Here is a 20,242-nt window from a genome sequence, read left to right on the forward strand (position 1 = left end):
GGCTCAGACGAACCTCGTACTGAGAGCCGCCGACCCCACCTCTATTTAATGCGCAGTGTGACGGGGGGCCGCCAGCCATAGATGGACTAGGCGCCCCCGATCAGGGCGCGAGGTCAAGGCCCAAGTGGCCGTTGGGCCACTGTAGTTGGGAGATCAAATCAACAATTTCCAGCCATTCCTGTTTGAAATGCCATACGAAAGCTAGGGTCACGTATCAAGACGCATGGATGGTTAGATGCTGCTGCAAACTCCCAAAAGCCGAGAACTACCCGTGCGAGTATATACAATCGCAATCAGTAGTAATTACAAATCCAACACGTCAAATCCCCGTAAGAAACTGCATAAGGCCATCTTTGCCCACCAACAAATCTTAGGACATCTCAAGGCTCAGGTTTGTTGTCATCATTTGAGGTTGCGTTGTCAGGGGCTGCACAAACGGAACACTGTCAGGGATGTGCAATAAAAATTATGAACGAGGCAAAAGATGCTTTGGTATATTTGATCACTCCCCATGTGCTACATGAATCGGTAAGCAATAAAGGATTTTACAGTGCAATGGCTACCTTGTTTGCTCCCCTTACAGCAGCATGCGAAGAATTCTGCAAATGGACGTCTAGGAACAGGAATAAGCTTTCCCACGGAAGCCAGCGGCCAGCTGCAGAGCAATAAGAGAATGATCAGGTATAATAGAGGGGGAAAAAAGGGAACATCTAGAATGTTATTACAACGGATGGCACCAGCAGTAATATATTCATGAACCAGAAGAAAAACGTCACGATTCTACCATGACCTATTATTCTATTTCATCAGCAAGCATATGACAATCTTACCTGAAGAAAGCAAGACCTATCGATACCAACCACAACTGCCAACTTAGCTTTACTGTTGAGGCAAACTTGCCAAGGAACTCAACGATAAGCGCCTACACATAGACAGGAACAAAATATGTGAGAACAGTACACCTAAATCATATCTTAGTTAAGAAAGGAAATCCCTTCTAGACATTCTACCTGGAGTATAACTGTTATTGCTATGATGCCAATAAAGAGATGGTTCCCTGAAATGCCCTTGAATATATTGAGCTCATCTGGTTTACGTGAATTGAATTCGTTGAACACCTAATAAGACAGACAAAAATACGATGTCAGGCCACTACTGCATTTGTTGTATAAAATCAAAACTCCGGAGTCACATTAGACAAAAAGGAAGAAACATCTTTTCTAAGTGAAAGCTAAAACGCATAACCTGGCAGAGAACAAATGTGTTGAATATGAAGGTATTTTTCACTTTATCTGCATGTGCTGTATCATCATTTTTCAACTGCAAGAGGCTTACTCCCTTGAAGTTGAGAGTAAGGAGGACTGAAACTTGAAACAAAGCCTGAACAAAGAACCAAGTGCTTAGTAGGAAGATCTATATTAGGCAACACAAAATAAAGCGTCATATGTAGCATACCATGATAATCAAGTTTCTCCACATGATATTTGTTATCAATGGCTCCCTGGAAAGGTGATAAGAAACCATTTAGCACTGCTAACACATATTTTTGACACTTCAATAGCAACATACAGAGATAAATGCTGACATAAATTTGATGCAACTGAAATGATCTAGCAACTAAAATTATCAACAACAACAACAACAACAAAGCCTTTAAGTCCCAAACAAGTTGGGGTAGGCTAGAGTTGAAACCCAACAGAAACAATCAAGGTTCAGGCACGTGAATAGCTGTCTTCCAAGCACTCCTATCTAAGGCTAAGTCTTTAGGTATATTCCATCCTTTCAAGTCTCCTTTTATTGCCTCTACCCAAGTAACTAAAATTATCAACAATCTTATATTTACAATTTATTGCAAAATACTTCATCTGACCACAAAGATGTAGGTCCATTTAAGTTTGTAATAAGACAAATCTTTTTTTAACTTTAATATCATCAATAATTAAAATTTCACATAGATTGGCAACACAAGATTGATGCTAGCAGATTCATCATGAAAAATACTTTCATTTTTCTATTTGGAATTTGTATTTTTATAGATATTGCTGATTATTGCATTGGAGGCCATGTCAATGTCAATGTCCCAATGGATTTGTGATCAGAGAAAGTAGTGTGTACAATTACTGAACATATTCAGTTTAAACAATGCTAGAAGACAGATGCCGATTAACTGCCATGTCCATAATGTTTGCCAACCAGATCCCTTCTCCCTCTGGGGTCTCTCCATGAGATGGTAGATGAGCAAATATAGCACATGCACAAGAACAAACCTTCTCCCTACTGGGGGTCTCTCCATTAGATGGTTCGTAGGTGGTTCTGTCGCCAATGCAAGGGCACCCAAAGTGTCCATAATTAGGTTAACCCACAGCAACTGTCAGCCAAGGGAGCAAAAATTAGAATTTTATCCAACACTACAGAGACTACAGCTAGTAATTCAGATCTTTTTAGAAATACTATCTGGACACGCACAGAACTGAAGAAAACTCTGAAGTATGTTGCAGTTTTACAAATTAAATGATGATATAATGCAACTTCCAATAGATCTCAGTGTACAAATACATATATCATAATAGAAAAGGATCTGAACTCAAACCTGAACAGCATTCAACGGCACGTTTCCAGAACTGACGGCAGCAACTACATTGATTATCAGAGCTGCGACGTTGACCGTTAGTTGGAACTGTATAAACTTCTGTATGTTTGCATACACCGTACGACCCCATCTGACAACCTGAAGCCAGAAACAAACACCATGAACTACAGTAGCAGAAGGCTAACAAGAAAAGATAAAGACAGTTAACGTACCCTCACGACTGATGCAAAATTGTCATCCAAGATAATAATATCAGAACTCTCCTTGGCAACTTCAGTTCCCTGAATGCCCATTGATAGACCAATATCTGCCTGCAAGTTTCAGAGTTTGTTAAGTACTACAAAAAGATGTTTCTCGAACATATATGGAAAGATGCTTGTTTAAATTACATATTAGGAACTTGAAAGTTCATGTTCAAAATGAGGCTCGTTTCAAAGTAAAATATTAGAAATTTCATAGGGACTAGTAGTCCACAAACCTCATGCAATGCTGGGGCATCATTTGTGCCATCTCCAGTAACAGCAACAACATGACCTCTTGCCCTCAGTGCCTTAACAAGTAAAAGTTTATCATTTGGTGAAGACCTCCCCATCACCTGTAGCCATTATTAGAACATACTTTAACCCAAAGATAAAAGTAGATAGTACATCTGCATATGCAATGCATAAAGCAAAATTGGTAGAAAGTCTATTGTTTGAAGATTTATATAACAACTGAAGGGAAATAGCAAAATAGATAGGCACAAAAAACAAATTTCCTCATGTTAGCATGGTTGTACTCATATTTTTGGTCATTAGCGGGTAGCCAGGTACAGATAGATTAAGGGATTGTTACCCCATATCTTGACATGAAGTAACCCCCAAATCTTGACGCACCCAATGAAGTATTGAGTCATACCATGTAAATTAAGGGATTGCCCTTCGGTTAGAGCCTAGACAGCTTATGCAATAGTACTACTAATAACTGAATCACAGCGAGTTTCATAGTGCTACATAGGCCATTTTTCATGGTTTTTTTCATCAAATATTTTATTTCTTAATTCGATAACCTGGGCATAAGCAATGTCACAAAACGTGAGCAACAAAAAACTTGCTTGTTGCCACAATATTTCACATTGGGTCATCTGGTTCGCACTAGTGTATATTATTTCTGTTACCCGACATGGATACAGGTGCTGAGGGAGAGGGGGCAGGGGGGGGGGGGAGGGATGGGGAGGGGGACTACAATGACATATACTAACCACAGAAATATTACAATAGTATCATAACAATGCAATGTTAGGGAAATGCAAGGATAATCAACATACAGAGATTTTTTCAGCAGCTTCCTCCCTTTCTAAGTCTGACAACGCCCGGAATGTTTTTCCTTCAATGATGACAGGCTCTGACACATTGGGATCATCAACTATCCCGCACTCCAGGGCAATGGCTCTTGCAGTTTGGAGATTATCACCAGTAACCATGCGCACCTAACAATTCAAATAAATAACTGAAAAGTGATGACTGAGAATAACTTTCAAGTAAACATCTCCAGACGAAGCAAAGCTATAGATTATGGAAGATAACATAAATGGCGACCTGTCCCTTCTGGATGCATCTAGTATAAAGTGACACAGAAACATGATAGTACCTTAATGCCAGCTGCCTGACATAAACGAACAGAATCTCGAACTCCTGGACGGCAGGGATCCTGCATCAGTTAACAGATGTATATTACTGGTATATTGATGATGATGGCTAACAGAGGCAGCACACTGTTAGCAAACACTGTACAATATTTGCTATTTGCTATATAAGAAAGAAGGGAACAGCGAAAAGCAAACAGCAGTCTTATATCATGTGGTTATTAGCACATTCTTCATCAAGATCATCTAAAGACAGATATCATAATTTAGAAATCAAGGTTGTGGAAAAAATCTAGGACACAAGATACTGCTTAAATTGGCAGCAAACAACTGCTATAGTGGTTTTGTAACCATTCAATTTCTAGTGTTGTTGATTGGTTAAAGTTGTCCTTTCCGACCAAACAGTTTATACAGACAAATACTGACAAACTCAGTGAAAGAAACTGATAAATAGATCAATTCAGATGTACGGTCACATTGAGCTCTAAGGGACATAATAACAGGTTTAATTCATTTACAGGAAAGAAGCTGAAAATTAGACACATAATACCAAATACTTCATGCGAAATGTGGAACAAATACTATTGAAAGGTAGCATTAGCAATAAAAAGGGAGAGATGGAGAGTGCATCTATCAGAATATTTCAAAAATTAGCAGCAATCAAAACTCTCAAATGTTATGTACCTTTATTCCCACAATTCCAAGCATAATCAGGTTATCTTCAGGCAGTTTCCACTCTTCCCTGTGATCTTCGTCTGGAACATCATCCATCTCATGAGTTCTATAGGCAAACGCAACACAGCGGAGGCTAGCAGCAGCCATATCTTCAATGAATTTCTTGAATTCAGCAACCTGAAATATTAATAAACTAAGACCATACTGTGCAAATGAAAAGAACAAACATGAAGTTCCCTTAAAGATTTAAAGAATAAATATACTTTTTCTGGAGTCATTGAATGCTTTGAACCATCAGTGTCAACCCAGCATGTGCATGAATCCAAAATAATTTCAGCTGCTCCTTTCCAGTGTATATGGACCTCAGAGCCACCCTTCAAAAAACGAGAAGTGATTAGACATTGAAATATTCAAAATACAAATTGACAGTTTAACCAAAGGAGACACCGGTCAAGGAACAAAATATCTTCTTATATCATTCTTTTGTTTTTATATTTTTTTCTAGAACCAGCAAGTCGAGGGTTTTCTTTTCTGGAACCAGCAGGAGAGTTTCCATGATTGCTGAATACAAGATTTTAACAATCAGGTGTAATGTAGGTAATAATTCAAACATAATTAATCTGTTTTAAAAAAGGAACCCTTACTAGGTGGAAACTAAAATGCTATGTTTCGAACAGTGCAAAGATTTTTGAACAATTAGAGCCATTAGATTCGTGGCAGATACCAAGGGCCAACATGCATGCACCATATCAACCCATTTATGGTAGGGTAAAAAAGAGAGGATGTAGCACAACATTATGACTCAAATCACGACCAACTTAGCTCTTCAAAAGACATCACACAACATCTTCAGAGTTGCAGATAATTCAAATTACCAGGTGCACCGCAACCCCGCCTCGCTTTTTATCTGAGTTGAAAGGAAATACATGAAGAATAGATGACTTCGATCTTGTTTCATTGAATTTCATACCCAGCTGTAGAAATGTGTCGACCATGATTAGCGATAGCAAGAGATTAACATATAGAAGGATCTAGACTGAGACTACTATAAAGGGACTTTTTGCACCTTTAGCCCCCAAGACAGTATAGCCTTTTCTGTAGGTGATCCAGTCACCTCCGGTTCTTGACCACCCTGCTGAGACATAGAACATAAGTCAGACTCATGCCCCCAAGAATGCACGTCTGTTGATGCTCTCCTGATAATTCTCAAGCCAGAAACAATAAACTGAACATGAGAACTGGACATAAAATTTCCTCTTGAAAAGATCACTATACAGGCATGCATGTGCAATAAATCAAACAAAAATTGGAAGCCAGCACATTTTATCTAACCACTGATGGTGATGGCGCATAGGGATCACTACTAAGCTATATCTTTACTAAAACCTGAAATTTCATATGCAACCGCATATGCTTTTCTTTCTCCATGAATGGATATGACTACTAACCTCTGGCTCAAATATGCTTCCAGAAGTGTTCTGTGCAATTCCTTCAACAATCAGCGATGTGACATCAGCAGATAACATCTGAGCATTATCAGGTGAGTCCATCTTCTTTCCACCAAAATATGCCTCAACAACAGTCATCTTAAAATCAAACAAGGAAGAAAAGAATTTAAAAATCAGGGCCAAGCAGATTTAACAAACAGAATTGTCTGAAACCTGTATGTCAGTATGTCAAGGTGCACCATTGCACCTGATTTAAAGTCAAGGTGCCAGTCTTGTCACTGCAGATTGTTGTGGCAGAACCCATCGTTTCACATGCAGAAAGCCTCCTCACCTATATTCCATAGGAAGTGAGCGTGCATAGCATTTGATGTCGGATCAAGTAGCATAACAAAACCAAGATATAGAAAGTTGGGAACATACCAGAGCCTTGTCCTTCATCATTTTGCGCATTGAGAAAGCAAGCCTGACAAAAATAAAGCATGCTGAGTGGCAGGTGATGAAAGGGCTAGCAGAAAATAACATGCAAACCATGCTTACGTCAGTGTGACAGCTAATGGTAGTCCTTCTGGAACTGCCACGACCACAATGGTGACCTATTTACACCTCAAGATGGTGAGACGAAAACTGTAAACACTAAAGCAGTATGCATAAAACAGAGAACAGAATACCTACAGCCACAGTGAATATTCTAACTACTCCACGTATCGTCTGGACTACACCCATCTTCCCTTTCACATATTGCACAGATCCATCAGGATTATAAGTATGCCCAGTGAAGTACCTACAAGAAAACATGGTGATACAGATTGATGTAGATAAACAAAGTAGACAGTTAGCACACTAAAATATAAAGGCAATTTTACCTGGCCAAAAGTACAACCAGAACTGCAAGGGCAACAGACAGTCCAACCATTCCAATGAAAGTAGCGACACCATTCAAACGAACCTGCACCAGAACAACAATGGCATGTCAAGTCAATAAACTAGCGCAAAAGCTGGTAACAACAACAACAAAATCAAACCTGAAGTGGTGTCTCTTCACCCGAATCTTCAGATATGCTAGCCATTAGCAATCCCCATTCAGTGTTGATTCCAACAGCAGTTACCTGGACATTACAACAGTAGGGTTCAGTTGATAAATGCGCTACACTGTTCCAATCACTACTAGTGATTAAAGAGGTAATAGGCATTATATCATATGAAAGTAAGTTTGATACTGGAAAGTAACAACACTAAAGCTTTAGCTCAAACTTGGGCAACAAGAAGTAATCTACTATTTTCATGTACCTTTATCCACTATTTTCTTCTACACATCTACGAAATCGAATAATCCATAAGATTATTAAAGTATTTTCAAGACAAATCTAAAGGGCGTACCCAGTGCAGAGAGCTCCCGCTCTGTGCGGGGTCTGGGGAAGGGTGTCAGTGGCAAGCCTTACCCTTGCATGTGCAATGCGAGGAGACCGCGACTCGAACCCGGGACCTTCCGGTCACAGGCGGTAAGACTCTACCGCTTGCACCATGCCCGCCCTTTTGACATGTCATAATCTAAATCTTAAAAATGGAAGTCAAAATTTCAGACGTTTGACTGGATTCCTGCCTAGAAAGTAATTGTGGCTGGGGAGTATGTGGATACAGAAACTCACCAGCATTGTGCCATAGCCATCGGCAACTTTGCAACCTGACATTAGAAATGGTGACTTCTGATCTTTGTGTACCTTCAAATAACCCCTTTGTGGCCAAGTTAGGTTCAGATGTAACGCGTGTTACTTCCAAGGCTGCATATTGGAGTAACTTACAATTTTACTTTCTCCCGTCATGCTTGATTCATCTATGGAAAGGGAGTGGCCACTGACAAGGATACCATCTGCGGGGACCTGGCAAAGAAATTATAGGGTGTCCTTAGAAATTGAAAGTAGACACATGACTCAAAAATGAGGCTCATGCTTAGTGGCCTTCTCTACCTGGTCACCAATTTTGAGTGGGACAACATCTCCAACAACCAAATCATATATTGATACCGTGATTCGCCTTCCACCTCTAACAACCTGAACGATTCGTAACATTATTTGGTATCAACAAAGAAACCGATAGCAATAAATGCGCCTCTAATCCTCACCTCCAAACGAATGTTCTGTTTTTCTTCATTCAGATTTTGGAATTGCAGTGATTGCTTGTAGTCGCTGATAGCTGAAAATTAACATGACAAATAACAGTTGTTAGTCGCTGAATTCTTACTCTTGGTAGTAGCAGCATTCTTACTCTCATCGAGAGAGGATGACACTAGGAGTTGGGGCAATTTTCTGGTTTATTTCTCACACAAATGTCATGTCAACCTGAGGGGTTGGGGATACATATTTATAGGCTGCTAGCCAGCCAAGCATATGCCAAGATGCTAGTCCTAGATGTTGTCCTAGATACTAGTCCTAGATGTTGTCCTAGATGCTGTCCTAGATGCTGTCCTCCAGTCAACGATGCTGTCCTTGATGGGCAGCACGACCACCATGCTGCTGCAACCCCACAAAGACCTACACAGGGACTTATCCATCATTCTCCCCCTAAGTCTTGTGCGTCGTCTTGTGAGAAAGTTGAACCATCCCGATCCTGGAGCAGAGCTCAAGGAACTTGATCCTCCGGTAAGCAGGTCCGCAAGCTGATCCTTGGTGTTGATGTAGCTTGCCTTGATGCTCCCATCCTCCAAACAGCCTCGGATGAAGTGGCACCTCACCCGGATGTGCTTACTCTGTTCATGAAAAACGGGGTTCTTTGCCAGGGCCAGAGCGGACTTGCTATCCATCCTGAGCTCCATTGCTCTAGTGTCTCTGCCGAGATCACCAAGCAGTCGAGCGAGCTAGAGCGCCTGAGTCCAAGCGGTGGAGGCCGCTATGTACTCGGCCTCGCAGCTGGATAGGGCCACCACCTGCTGCATGACCGACTGCCAGCTAACGAGGCACTTGCCAAGGAGGAAGAGGATCCCGCTCGTGCTCTTGCTGGTGTCGATGTCGCCGGCGTGGTCGCTGTACCCGACGAAGTGTGCCGCCCCAGGGCACCTAGGGTAGTAGAGGCCATGGTCGAGAGTCCCCGCAACGTAGCAGATGATCCTCTTCACAGCCTGCTGGTGCTCCGTCTCGGTCACTGCATGAACCGACTAACGTAGCCGACGAAGAATGCCAAGTCCAGCCGTGTGTGGGCGAGGTAGCGAAGGCTCCCGACAAGACGCCGGTACTGCGTAGCGTCCACCTCCTCCGTCGTGCTGTCGCGGCTCAGCTTCAGCTTCTCCTCCATCGGAGTGAGATCTAGGTTGCAGTCGGTGAGCCCAGCTAGCTCAATGACGCGCTTAGCGTAGGCGGTCTGTCGAAGCGTGATCCCGGAGTTATCCTGGTGCACCTCGATTCCTAGATAGAAGGAGAGAGGCCCCAGGTCACTTATCTGGAAGGTGGCCTTGATCTCTTCCTTGAATGCCGCCACCTCCGTATCCTTGGTGCCGGTGATCACCAAGTCGTCGACGTAGACACCCACCAGCAGAGCATTTCCTCCACTGCCCCGTCGGTAGATGGCCGCCTCGTGCGGGCTTTGCTCGATGCCCATCCCCTTTAGCGTGGAATCCAACTTGGCATTCCGCGCCCTCTGTGCCTGCCGCAAGCCATAGAGGGCCTTGCGCAGGCGGAGCACCTTGCCCTCATTGCCGGGGATCGCAAATCCCGGCGGCTGGTGCACGTAGACCTCCTTCAAGTCGCCGTTAAGAAACGCCGACTTGACGTCCATGTGATGAACACGCTAGCCCTCCTGGGCAGCTAGCGCAAGGAGGAGTCGCACGGACTCCATCCGTGCCACGGGAGCAAAGGCGTCATCGAAGTCGACCCCCTCCTGCTGCACGAAACCTCGTGCCACCAAGCGAGCCTTGTGCTTGACGATGGCGCCGGCTTCATCCCTCTTCAGCTTGTACACCCACTTAAGGGTGATTGAGCGGTGACCACGAGGAAGGTCAGCAAGCTCCCAGGTGCGGTTCTTCTCAACCGCATCCATCTCCAACTGCATCGCGGCGCGTCATGCCACGTGTCTCTCGGCCTCAGCAAACGACCAAGGCTCGCCGTCGTCACACGCAAGGTGCAACTGCGCCTCCAGGTCGTGAGGCACCAGTCCCGGCACCGGCTGGTCGCCGAGAAGGTTCTCTATCGTACGGTACCGCAACGGCTCGCCGTCGTGTTACGCGTCGATGCGCTCCTCGTCGTGAGAGAGCGAAGTAGCGAGCTCAACCAGGCTGTGCTCGACACGAGCTGGTGTTGGAGTAGACGTGCTCGGAGAGGTGCCTGTCGGTGCTGGTGCCGGCTGTGGTGGAGCCGATGAAGAACTCATCGATGCCGAGGTCCTGGCTGGAGAGTGCGGTGCTGTCGGAGTAGCAGGCGCCGGGCTCAGGGACTGGGGTAGACGCGCTCGTCGAAGAAGAGCTGCCTACTCCCCCAGCTCCCTCGAAGTGGACATACTCGACAGTGAAGTCGTCGTACATCGGAGTCGAGCCGTCGTCCACCGCCTTGTCCCACGCCCATCGTCGCCCTTCGTTGAACACAACGTCGCGCGCCGTGCGCACACGCTGTGTCTTCGGGTCGAGGATGCGGTAGGCCTTCGAGCCCTCCGCGTAGCCGATGAACACTCCCGGAGTGCTCCTGTCGTCGAGCTTGCTGATGTGGCCAAGCTCCTTAGCGAACGCGAGGCAGTCGAAGACCCGCAAGTGGGAGACCGCCGGCTTGCGCCCATGCCAAGCCTCGTACGGCGTCCTACCGTCGAGCGCCTTGGTAGGCGAGCGGTTGAGGATGTAGACGGCCGATACCATCGCCTCTCCCCAGAAGACGGCCGACATCCCCCTCTGCTTGAGAAGGGCCCGAGCCATCCCCACAACCGTCTAGTTGCGCCGCTCGACGACGCCGTTCTGCTGCGGGCTGTACGGCGCGGAGTAGTGGCGCGGAATGCCATCATCAGCGCAGTACGACGCGAATTCAGCCGTCGTGAATTCGCCGCCGTTGTCTGTGCGCAGCACGCGCAGCTTGCGGCCGCACTCCGCCTCCGCAGCAGCCTGAGCGCGCCTGATGGCGTCCGCAGCCTCTCCCTTGCTGCCGAGGACCATCACCCACATGTAGCGGGAGAAGTCGTCGGCGAGCAGCAGGAAGTAGCGTCATCCTCCCGGTGTGGCCGGTGTCACCGGGCCACACAAGTCCCCGTGCACAAGCTCGAGCCTCTCCTTGGCTCGAAAGCTCGCCCGCTGGGGACTTGTGAGTCGCCTCTGCTTCGTCAACACGCAGACGTCGCAGAGCTGCTCCACATGGTCGAGGCACGGTAGGCCTCACACCATCTCCGTGGCACTGAGCCGCTTCAGGGCCTCGAAGTGAAGGTGCCCGAAGCGCTCGTGCCACTGCCACGCCTCGTCATCTCGACGAGCAGCGAGACAGAGGGATGTAGTAGAGTCGATTTGCGCTTCTGGATACCTTGGCAAGAAGGCGGCGACGGCGATCCCAAATCCCCATGACTCCATCCTCAACCACCACGCGCGAACCGTTCTCATCTAGCTGTCTCAAGCTGATGATGGAGTTCCTCAACGGGGGATGTAGTAGACTCCGGTGAGCAGCCTGTGCTCACCAGACACGGCGGTGAAGATGACAGAGCCGACGCCCTTGATCTCCACGCCGGAGGCATCCCCAAACTTGACGAAGCCTCGGACGCTAGAGTCAAGCTCGGTGAAGAACTCCCATCGACCGGTCATGTGATGGGTGGCGCCGGTGTCGAGGCACCACCCGTCAGTCTTGTCGTGGACGGAGCCGTCCCCGAGGAGGGCGTGTGCTTTTGGCTCGTCAAGGTGGAGGAGAGCCGCTGCGGCCGGTGCCGCTGGAGGTAGCTCGATGCTTGCATGTGCCATGAACAGGGCCTGTGCGATGTGGGCCTGGCCGCGTCGTGGCTGTCGACAGTCCTTGGCCCCATGGCCAAGCTGGCCGCAATTGCGGCAGGTGTCGTCTTGTGCCGGCTTGTGCTTGCCGGCGGCGCCACCCTGCGCACCTCCGCGGGCATCACCCTCGGCACGTCCTCGCGCGCCTTGCGCGGCTTGCCACGCTTGCGGCTACCTGTCGCGGAAGAAGGCTTCCCCTTCTTCCGGTCACCTTGGCAGGCAACCCACTGCTCCCAAGTGAGAAGGAGCTTCCCGCCAGTGGTGATGGGCCCCGAGAGAGACTGTGGCTCATCGCTGTCGACGACCTTGAGGCGACCTATCACCTCCTCGATCGACATCGTGGAGAGATCCAGCAGGGACTTGATCGAGCGAGCCATCTGCTTGTACTTCTCGGGGACACAGCGGAAGAGGTTTTCGATAGCTCTCTCCTCGCCATAGGTGTCATCGCCGAACTGCACCATCTTCTGCAGTGTTAAGATGGAGAGCAAAGTCATCAACGTCCTCACCTGGCTTGAATGCCAGGTTCTCCCACTCCTTGTGAAGTGTTTGCAGTGTGGACTTGCGGGCGCGGTCGCTGCCGCTGCGTGCCGCAGCGATGGCGTCCCAAGCCTCCTTGGCAGTACGCTTGTTGGTAAGCGAGAACTGCATCTCGGATGGGACTGCAGCGATGAGGGCATCCAGCGCCGGTCGATCCTGGTCGTAGTCGACGTCGTCGTACCGGACTGCCTCCCACATGTGCCGCACCTGGAGCTTTACCCTCATCACCGCAGCCCACTCGACGTAGTTGGTCTTAGTGAGGGTAGGCCACCCACCGCTGGGGCCGACGTCCTTGACAACAGCCTGGAGCCCGTGGTACCCACGGTACCGATTCGGGGAGAGAGCCACGCTGCCTATGAAGGCCGCGCTCTCCATCGACCCGTCCGCCACCGTTGCCGTGCGCGCATCCTCCAGGAGCGCCACTGCCGTGCGCGCCTCCTCCAGGAGCGCCGCCGGCGCGTCCGCGCCTGTCTGGGTTGCCGCCGCGCTCGTGGGCGTGCGCGGCTGCCCACTGCCCCGCCCGCACTCGCGCTGCCTCCCTCCCCAGCAGCTCGAGGTCCACGTCGGCGCTGTCGTCAGCAGAAACAGAGCTGCTGATGCTGCCGCGCAGAGCCTCGACCTCTGCTGCCGCCACACGCACTGCATCCGCCGCCGCCGCCGCTTCTGCCTCCGCTCTGGTTACTGCCAGCTCCGCCGCTGCCAGCCTCGATGCCCTTGCCGCCGCTCGCTCGCGTTCCTCTGCCGCGGCAAGTTCGGCCTCCTACCGACGCCGCGTGCTCGAGGCGACCGAGCGCTGAGACTGCCCTGCTGACATGACGCGCTACCGGGGGCTGCTGTGTGGGGGGAGGGCTGCTTCAGACGCGCAGAGGGAGAGGAGTGAGCAGGAGCAGCCGAAGCTGCTGCTCCCAGCTGGGGCTGTTGCGCGGCTGGGAAAGGAGATGAGCAGGAGATGCTCAGACTACAGGATACTACGGCTCTGATACCACTTGTTAGTCGCTGAATTCTTACTCTTGGTAGTAGCAGAATTCTTACTCTCATCAAAAGAGGATACACTAGGAGTTGGGGCAATTTTCTGTTTATTTCTCACACAAATGCCATGCCAACCTGAGGGGTTGGAGATACATATTTATAGGCTGCTAGCCAGCCAAGCATGTGCCAAGATGCTAGTCTAAGATGCTGTCCTAGATGTTGTCCTAGATGCTAGTCCTAGATGCTGTCCTAGATGCTGTCTTAGATGCTAAGATGCTGTCCTCCAGTCAAGGATGTTGTCCTTGATGGGCAACAAGACCACCATGCTGCTGCAGTCCCACAAAGACCTACACAGAGACTTATCCATCAACAGCCACTAGATTTTGATCAACTGTACACAAACCGTAAAAGGTAGTATTGGCACTAAGGAGTAAGAGAGGTTTTATTTGACGTTTCAGGCATACATACTGGACTTTAACTTTATTGCTTTAGAGTTTAGACCAATACTAATATTGCAACATTATATGTAACTTTTCACAAATCTGTCATTGGTTTTATCATATATTACATGATGACTTGATGTGAATAGAAACACACTGCTTTGTTACTCCATGTGTCCTAGAATAGAAGGCATAACCACCTTTGTTTCAAAGACCAAAGAACGTATTTAATTCTCTCTCAACACTAGTACTGCCACATGGTTATACGTGCGTCTAGAGGGAGCATGCCTTGTATTATAGGACTTGAATAAAAAGTGATTACGCCTTATATATTAGGAGTTTAGGAAGGAGGGAGTATATGACAAAGAACACAGAAAGTCAGAGAAAAGTCATAGTGGCACACCTGTAACAAATACAACTAGAAGAACAGCAAAGGCAATGCTCGCTCCATCATACCATCCTTCTTTTATGCCCTAATGTCAACATATTCCAATGTAAAGATAAAGGAGCAAAGATGAGCAATGTAACCAATGGTAAGCACATGGACAGATATAAGGGAATATGATGAAATCTGCACAAAAAAATGCATGCACCAGAAACTAGATGAAGCTGGATAGATTTGAAATAGGATACTGAAACAACAAAAAGAGGGAAAAAGAACAAAACAACTCATTCAGCTAGACAAAACGCAGTCGGCAATTTGTACAGTTAAGAGAGTCAAATAACTACAGATGTGATGCCCACCTCTGTTGTTATGCCCAAGGCCAGTGAAACAGCAGCAGCAACCATGAGGATGATTAGCGTCAAATCTTTACAAGCATCCCACACGAAAGCCTAAATACTATGTATAGTCAGCAGGAGTGACTAACCCAGAGAAAGGAAATGTACTATATCATAAAGGAAACCATAGCATACCAAAAAGCTTCTTCCTTTCTTACGAGGATATGTGTTTGATCCAAATGCATTTTTCCTTGCCATCAAATCTGAGTCATCTCCACTAATCCCCTTCTCTGTATCGGTTTTTAGCATATGTGCTACACCAGAAACCTGCGGAGGAAATTACAAGGTTGAAACTATCACAGGCCAGTAGTGAGATAAATGATTATGACACCAGGATTAGCTCACCCCTCCATATTGCTGCAGACCAGAGTAGTTGTGATCCCTTGTCAGTGCTGTAAGCTGGTCTTCTTTGATTCCGAAGCCAAGTGCACCATCAGCACTTGGTACTGCAGAAGTCGGGGTTGAAAACGTATTAAAAGAATTGCAACAACAGGATATCTTTCATTTTACTACGCATTGAATAAGGATCACCGGTGCACAATGCATAGTACGCTGCATAGAAGCAAAGCATGCTCCTATCATGTCCAAAATAAATGATCCTCCTAGAATGCATTGTCACATCAAACCACAAGGACCAGGATATGTAGCAGTTGGAAAAAAAGCTTACAGGTATTATGCAAGACCAGTACGAACAAAGTGCAATCCCCTAACAAAGGAGAGTGAGTAAACATTGAAATCAAACCTTTTGTTTCTTCAGACTGAACATGGATTCCGCCAGCCTCTTTGAAACGAAAAGCAGCCTGCATAAGAAAATATAGACATAAGCTAATAACAAAAGGTAAACTTAAGGAATGATGAGACATTGTTTCTAGTAAGATACCGTTATAACATGTGCCTGTGCACGGATTTTTCTCCTGATTTCCTCCTTTTGTTCCTCCTTTTTCAAATCGAGAGTGTACCTAAAGCGCCTTGATGCATTCAGCACAAGGGCTGCTTGCTGCAATAACGAAAGGTATTAGAAACCAAACATATCAAAAGAACGATATCGAGCTAACCACTCTAGCAGAAAAAAAAAACGTTTAGATATTTTAGGAAAGAGAAACTCAAGTAGATAACACTACAGTACCCCCACCATCTTAGACACTGTTTAGACATGTCTGAAGGTGTAACAATCCAGACAATGTCGTCTATACAGTTTGACACACATCACGATATCTCATAGATTAGTGTAGCTAGGCGTATAGAAAGTTTGTATTACTATTACAGTTCTTCAGCTTGGAAAGGTACAATTAGCAGTGGCAAGTTAACAATAAGAGAGCATCCTGTATAGTAAACTATTAATGCATGAAGATTTTTAAATGATGAGCAGTGAAATATATAACAAGAGACAAAGAAAGGACAATACTTAGTGGGGTATTTTGACACTTGGGGACTTCATATACTGAAATGTGATACAAAGTACACTACGCAATGCCAACATTCATGGTTTAGTGATGAAGTGAAGTGATGATCCCAAAAACTCTAGTACCATCTGAACCATAATCATAAGTTCATAATCTACTTCCAGACAGAAAGGTCATGCTGCCTTGTATGCTGGGCAATTATAGTATTACATACTCTAAAGCTTTGTTCCAAAAAGCATAGCCTCGGAGCTAGGCAGAGCAGCACTGCCTTGCATAGCACCTGTTCGGTTTAGGACTTTGATCCAAGTACAAAAGTAGTTTTAATTTGAGATGGGAAAGACAAATTATGGTCATGGGACTCATAGTTGCAATCTAATGTCATTTTTTTGTTTTAATATACAAAAAAACTCCTGTACTTGACAAGGCATTACTCCAACCACCTCCACCTGCAAAAGTTACAACTAGCTATAACCTGCCTAGCGCTTTTTGAAAAATTGCTCAAAAGTTGTAGGGAAGCTATTGCTGTTGTCAATTCCTGCAGGCTGTTTGTAATGTCCAACCATGACAGGAATATGTCCATATGAACATCAAGGTAATCAGGTTTGGCTTTTGGAGGATGAGGGGCCCAAACGTAGTAAATCCACTAGCCCGCAAGCAAACCGGAACAACTAGTACATCTCTCGCATCCTAAGCAGTTGGGGCCCTTCAGTTTAGTCAGAGTACACAAAACAAACAGCATGTTCGCTTGTTGGTTTCAGCTATGTTATATTATTTTCTCTCACAACGACCCAGCAACAGCCGGGCTTATCAGTCCAGAACCCAATCAGGGCCATGTTTAGTTCACCCAGAATCCAAACTTTGGCACTATGCAAAAAGAAGATTCCCCGTTACATCAAACTTACGGTACATGCATAGAGTACTAAATATTGACGAAATCAAAAACTAATTGCACAGTTTGGTTGTACTTTGCGAGACGAACGTTTTGAGACTAATTAGTCAACGATTAGGCAATTATTACCAAATAAAAACAAAGGTACAGTGTTTTCGGCGGCGCCGATCCGGCCAACTAAACACGGCCCAGGGAACATGCTGAAAAAATACTCCAATGAAGTAAGGCACCGTTTGCATGCCAAAATTTTTGGCGAAACGCTATTGTAGCGTTTTCGTTGTTATTTAGCAATTAGTGTCCAATCATAGTCTAATTAGGCTTAAAAAATTCGTCTCGTAGATTTCGTCTAAACTGGGTAATTAGTTTTATTTTTTATTTATATTTAATGCTTCATGCATGCGTTTAAAAATTTGATGTGACGGAGAATCTTGAAAATTTTGGTATTTTGGGGTGCAACTAAACATGGCCTAATTTTCTATCCAACTCAGAAAGTCAGAAGCCAGCATAAAACTAGTATAAAATCACGTGTGGCAGGAATGCTTAGCACGTCGACACAGCACACAGCTAACCATCTGCCGCGTGGCCAAGCTAGCTAGAATATTCTACACCCAGAGTTCCAAGCAATATCCGTTTTAGGAAATTGTAATGCATGAATATCAGGAAAAGGGTATAGTGGCCCAAATCTAACGCAAGTACGGGCACATCAAATGAACCGAACAATTCTAAAGTATTCATGATAAAAAAAAAAAGTTGAAAGCGGCGAACAAATCCGAGCGGCGAGTTATCACTGAAAAAGCACCCGTCCAGAATCAAATCTGAATAAATGACTCCAGTACTTGGCGCGCATTGGTAACAGGCCAAATCGAACAGACGCGACAACGAAAGGACGAGTCGGACCACTCAAATGCAGCAGTGGAAAAAGGGTAAGGAGATGCATGAACTCCTGGAAAAAAGCGAATCTGAAAGGAAGCTGGACTGCTAAAGCACTGGCGAACGCCTAGCGTTCGGAAGTAATACCAGTGAAGTCCATCGAAGACCATCAAATGGGCTGAAACGGCTGAACCATCTACAGATGGAACGCAGCTCTAAAATGTGGACATGAGAGGATTAGAGTCTGAAGTCTGAACCTAATTCACCATCTTCTCTCGGGAAAAAGGGGTCCGAATTCAATTAGAAAGGGGAAGCAGAAGTCCCTTGCTAGCGACAGGCTGCTTCAAACCTAACCACGATGAACCTAAACCAATTCAGATACACTGCACTCCGCAGAAGGCCTTGCAAAAAAAAAAAAAAAAAAAAAAAAAAAAAAAAAAAAAAAAAAAAAAAAACGCCAAAGCTCGCCAGCGATTCTTCCCCCAAAACAATCGAGAGCTCCGTCACAAATAAACACGGATCCAAAGCAGGGGAGAAAAAAACTACACACTGCTTCAAAACCAACCACAATGAGCCCAAACCAGTGGAGACAAACCACACTGTGCACAGCTAGAACATCACGCCGCCGGAAGGCGCTCGGCGACAACAAATGACGACGAGCATGGAGGAGCGTGCTTACCCTCCACTTCCTGAGCCGCTCGAGGGGTGCGCCCTTCGCGGGGATGTCGAACGGGTCGGCGTCGAAGCTGCCCTGGCCGCTGCTGCCGCCGCCGCCGCTACTCGGCCGCCGCGCCAGCCCGCCGCCCGACGACGACGACTCCATCCCGTTCCGCGCGCGCTCGCTGGCGAGAGAGGCGCCGACCAAAACCCTGAACCCAGGCGCCGCGAACTCGGGCACCGCCTCCGATTTATGGGACGGCTGCCGCTCGGAGCAGGCGCGTAGACGGTTCCTGGCGAGGAGCGCTTGTGTTTGGATTTTGGAGAGAGGCCTGCAGTTTTTGGAATGGGCTGCTGCGGAGTTTTGGAAAGGAAGGGAGGATCGCCGTGAACCTTGAACCGAGAGTTCCGTTCGGAGTGTATATTTTACAGTTTAAACCTTCCAGGTTTTTTTTTTTTTTTGAGCCCTACACCCTGTTTTTTTTTTGATTTTAGCCAGACTTATTCAATCAACTAACAATATTTTACTTTCACAATAAACCAGCACCAACGAGCTTAAACCAGCCAGAAATCCACCTGCGAACACGCCGCTGGTACGTGTCCAGCGTTCTCGCTTCTCGGCTTCGGGATGTTCAGCCGGGAGGTGGGCCCAACGGAGAGCTGGAGATTGGCATTTGGGGCCAGTTTAGTTCCACCCCATTTTGCAAAATTTTTCAAGATTCTTCATTACATCGAATTTTTAGACGCATACATGAAGTATTAAATATAAATAAAAAAATAAAACTAATTACACAGTTTAGACGAAATCCACGAGACGAATCTTTTAAGTCTAATTAAACTATGATTAGATACTATTTACCAAATAACAACAAAAATACTACAGTAGCACTTTGCTAAAAATTTTAACATCCAAACAAGCCCTTGGCCGAACGGATCAACGTCGAATGGGGCTCAAGCACTATCGGAGAGCAGAGATAGCTCCGAGAAATCTGTACTCATGTTGTAAACATGGGCTCTGTTAGCTTATTTGATACTTTTTCGATAAATAAATAGTATTTTTCTCTTATAATAAATCGGTTAACGGTACTTTCAATTATGGCTTATCAACTGAGTGAACGGGACAATTATGACTCTAAAGGTGTTTTATGCAGGAACTAAAGTTTAGAAAGAATCATACCGGATGTCACATCGAGTATTTGATACTAATAATAAAACTAATTATATAATCATAACTAATTCGTGAGATAAATCTATTAAACCTAATTAATTTATTGTTAATATATGTTTACTGTGGCACGGTACGATGGGCGAGCTTGTGGAGCTGTGGATCAATATGTCGACGTGTGTTTAGATATTTCGAGAACACCAGCTGCATTTTGCCTAACAATTGGGACTCCGAGATATTTATTACTTTTGATATGCCGC

The 20,242-nt window shown here is 46.0% G+C and overlaps 1 protein-coding gene across 2 annotated transcripts; it reads right to left on the bottom strand.

Moving 5' to 3' along the window:
- Positions 1-228: 228 nt before the first annotated feature.
- LOC136491389 (calcium-transporting ATPase 5, plasma membrane-type) lies at positions 229-19,205 on the bottom strand. 2 transcript variants are annotated; one of them, XM_066487664.1, is made up of 34 exons: positions 18,840-19,205; positions 15,879-15,995; positions 15,741-15,798; positions 15,344-15,444; positions 15,134-15,265; positions 14,963-15,052; positions 14,622-14,691; positions 8,457-8,527; positions 8,302-8,385; positions 8,137-8,214; positions 7,984-8,055; positions 7,360-7,443; positions 7,201-7,283; positions 7,010-7,118; positions 6,875-6,930; positions 6,758-6,800; positions 6,585-6,668; positions 6,338-6,475; positions 5,956-6,021; positions 5,765-5,863; positions 5,153-5,263; positions 4,899-5,066; positions 4,220-4,279; positions 3,897-4,058; positions 3,069-3,185; positions 2,803-2,901; positions 2,591-2,728; positions 2,268-2,368; positions 1,456-1,501; positions 1,246-1,380; positions 1,011-1,118; positions 831-922; positions 564-655; positions 229-427 (listed from the first exon to the last, which is right to left on the bottom strand). In XM_066487664.1, the coding sequence occupies exons 1-34, from the start codon at positions 18,981-18,983 to the stop codon at positions 381-383; spliced, it is 3,255 nt and encodes a 1,084-aa protein (XP_066343761.1). In that variant the 5' UTR covers positions 18,984-19,205; the 3' UTR covers positions 229-380. The 2 variants fall into 2 exon arrangements, with proteins under 2 accessions (XP_066343761.1, XP_066343760.1); XM_066487663.1 differs by having other exon boundaries at positions 5,956-6,024; positions 18,840-19,204.
- Positions 19,206-20,242: the final 1,037 nt, after the last annotated feature.

Source organism: Miscanthus floridulus, chromosome 11 (assembly GCF_019320115.1).
Source record: "Miscanthus floridulus cultivar M001 chromosome 11, ASM1932011v1, whole genome shotgun sequence".
Classification (NCBI taxonomy): Eukaryota; Viridiplantae; Streptophyta; class Magnoliopsida; order Poales; family Poaceae; genus Miscanthus; species Miscanthus floridulus.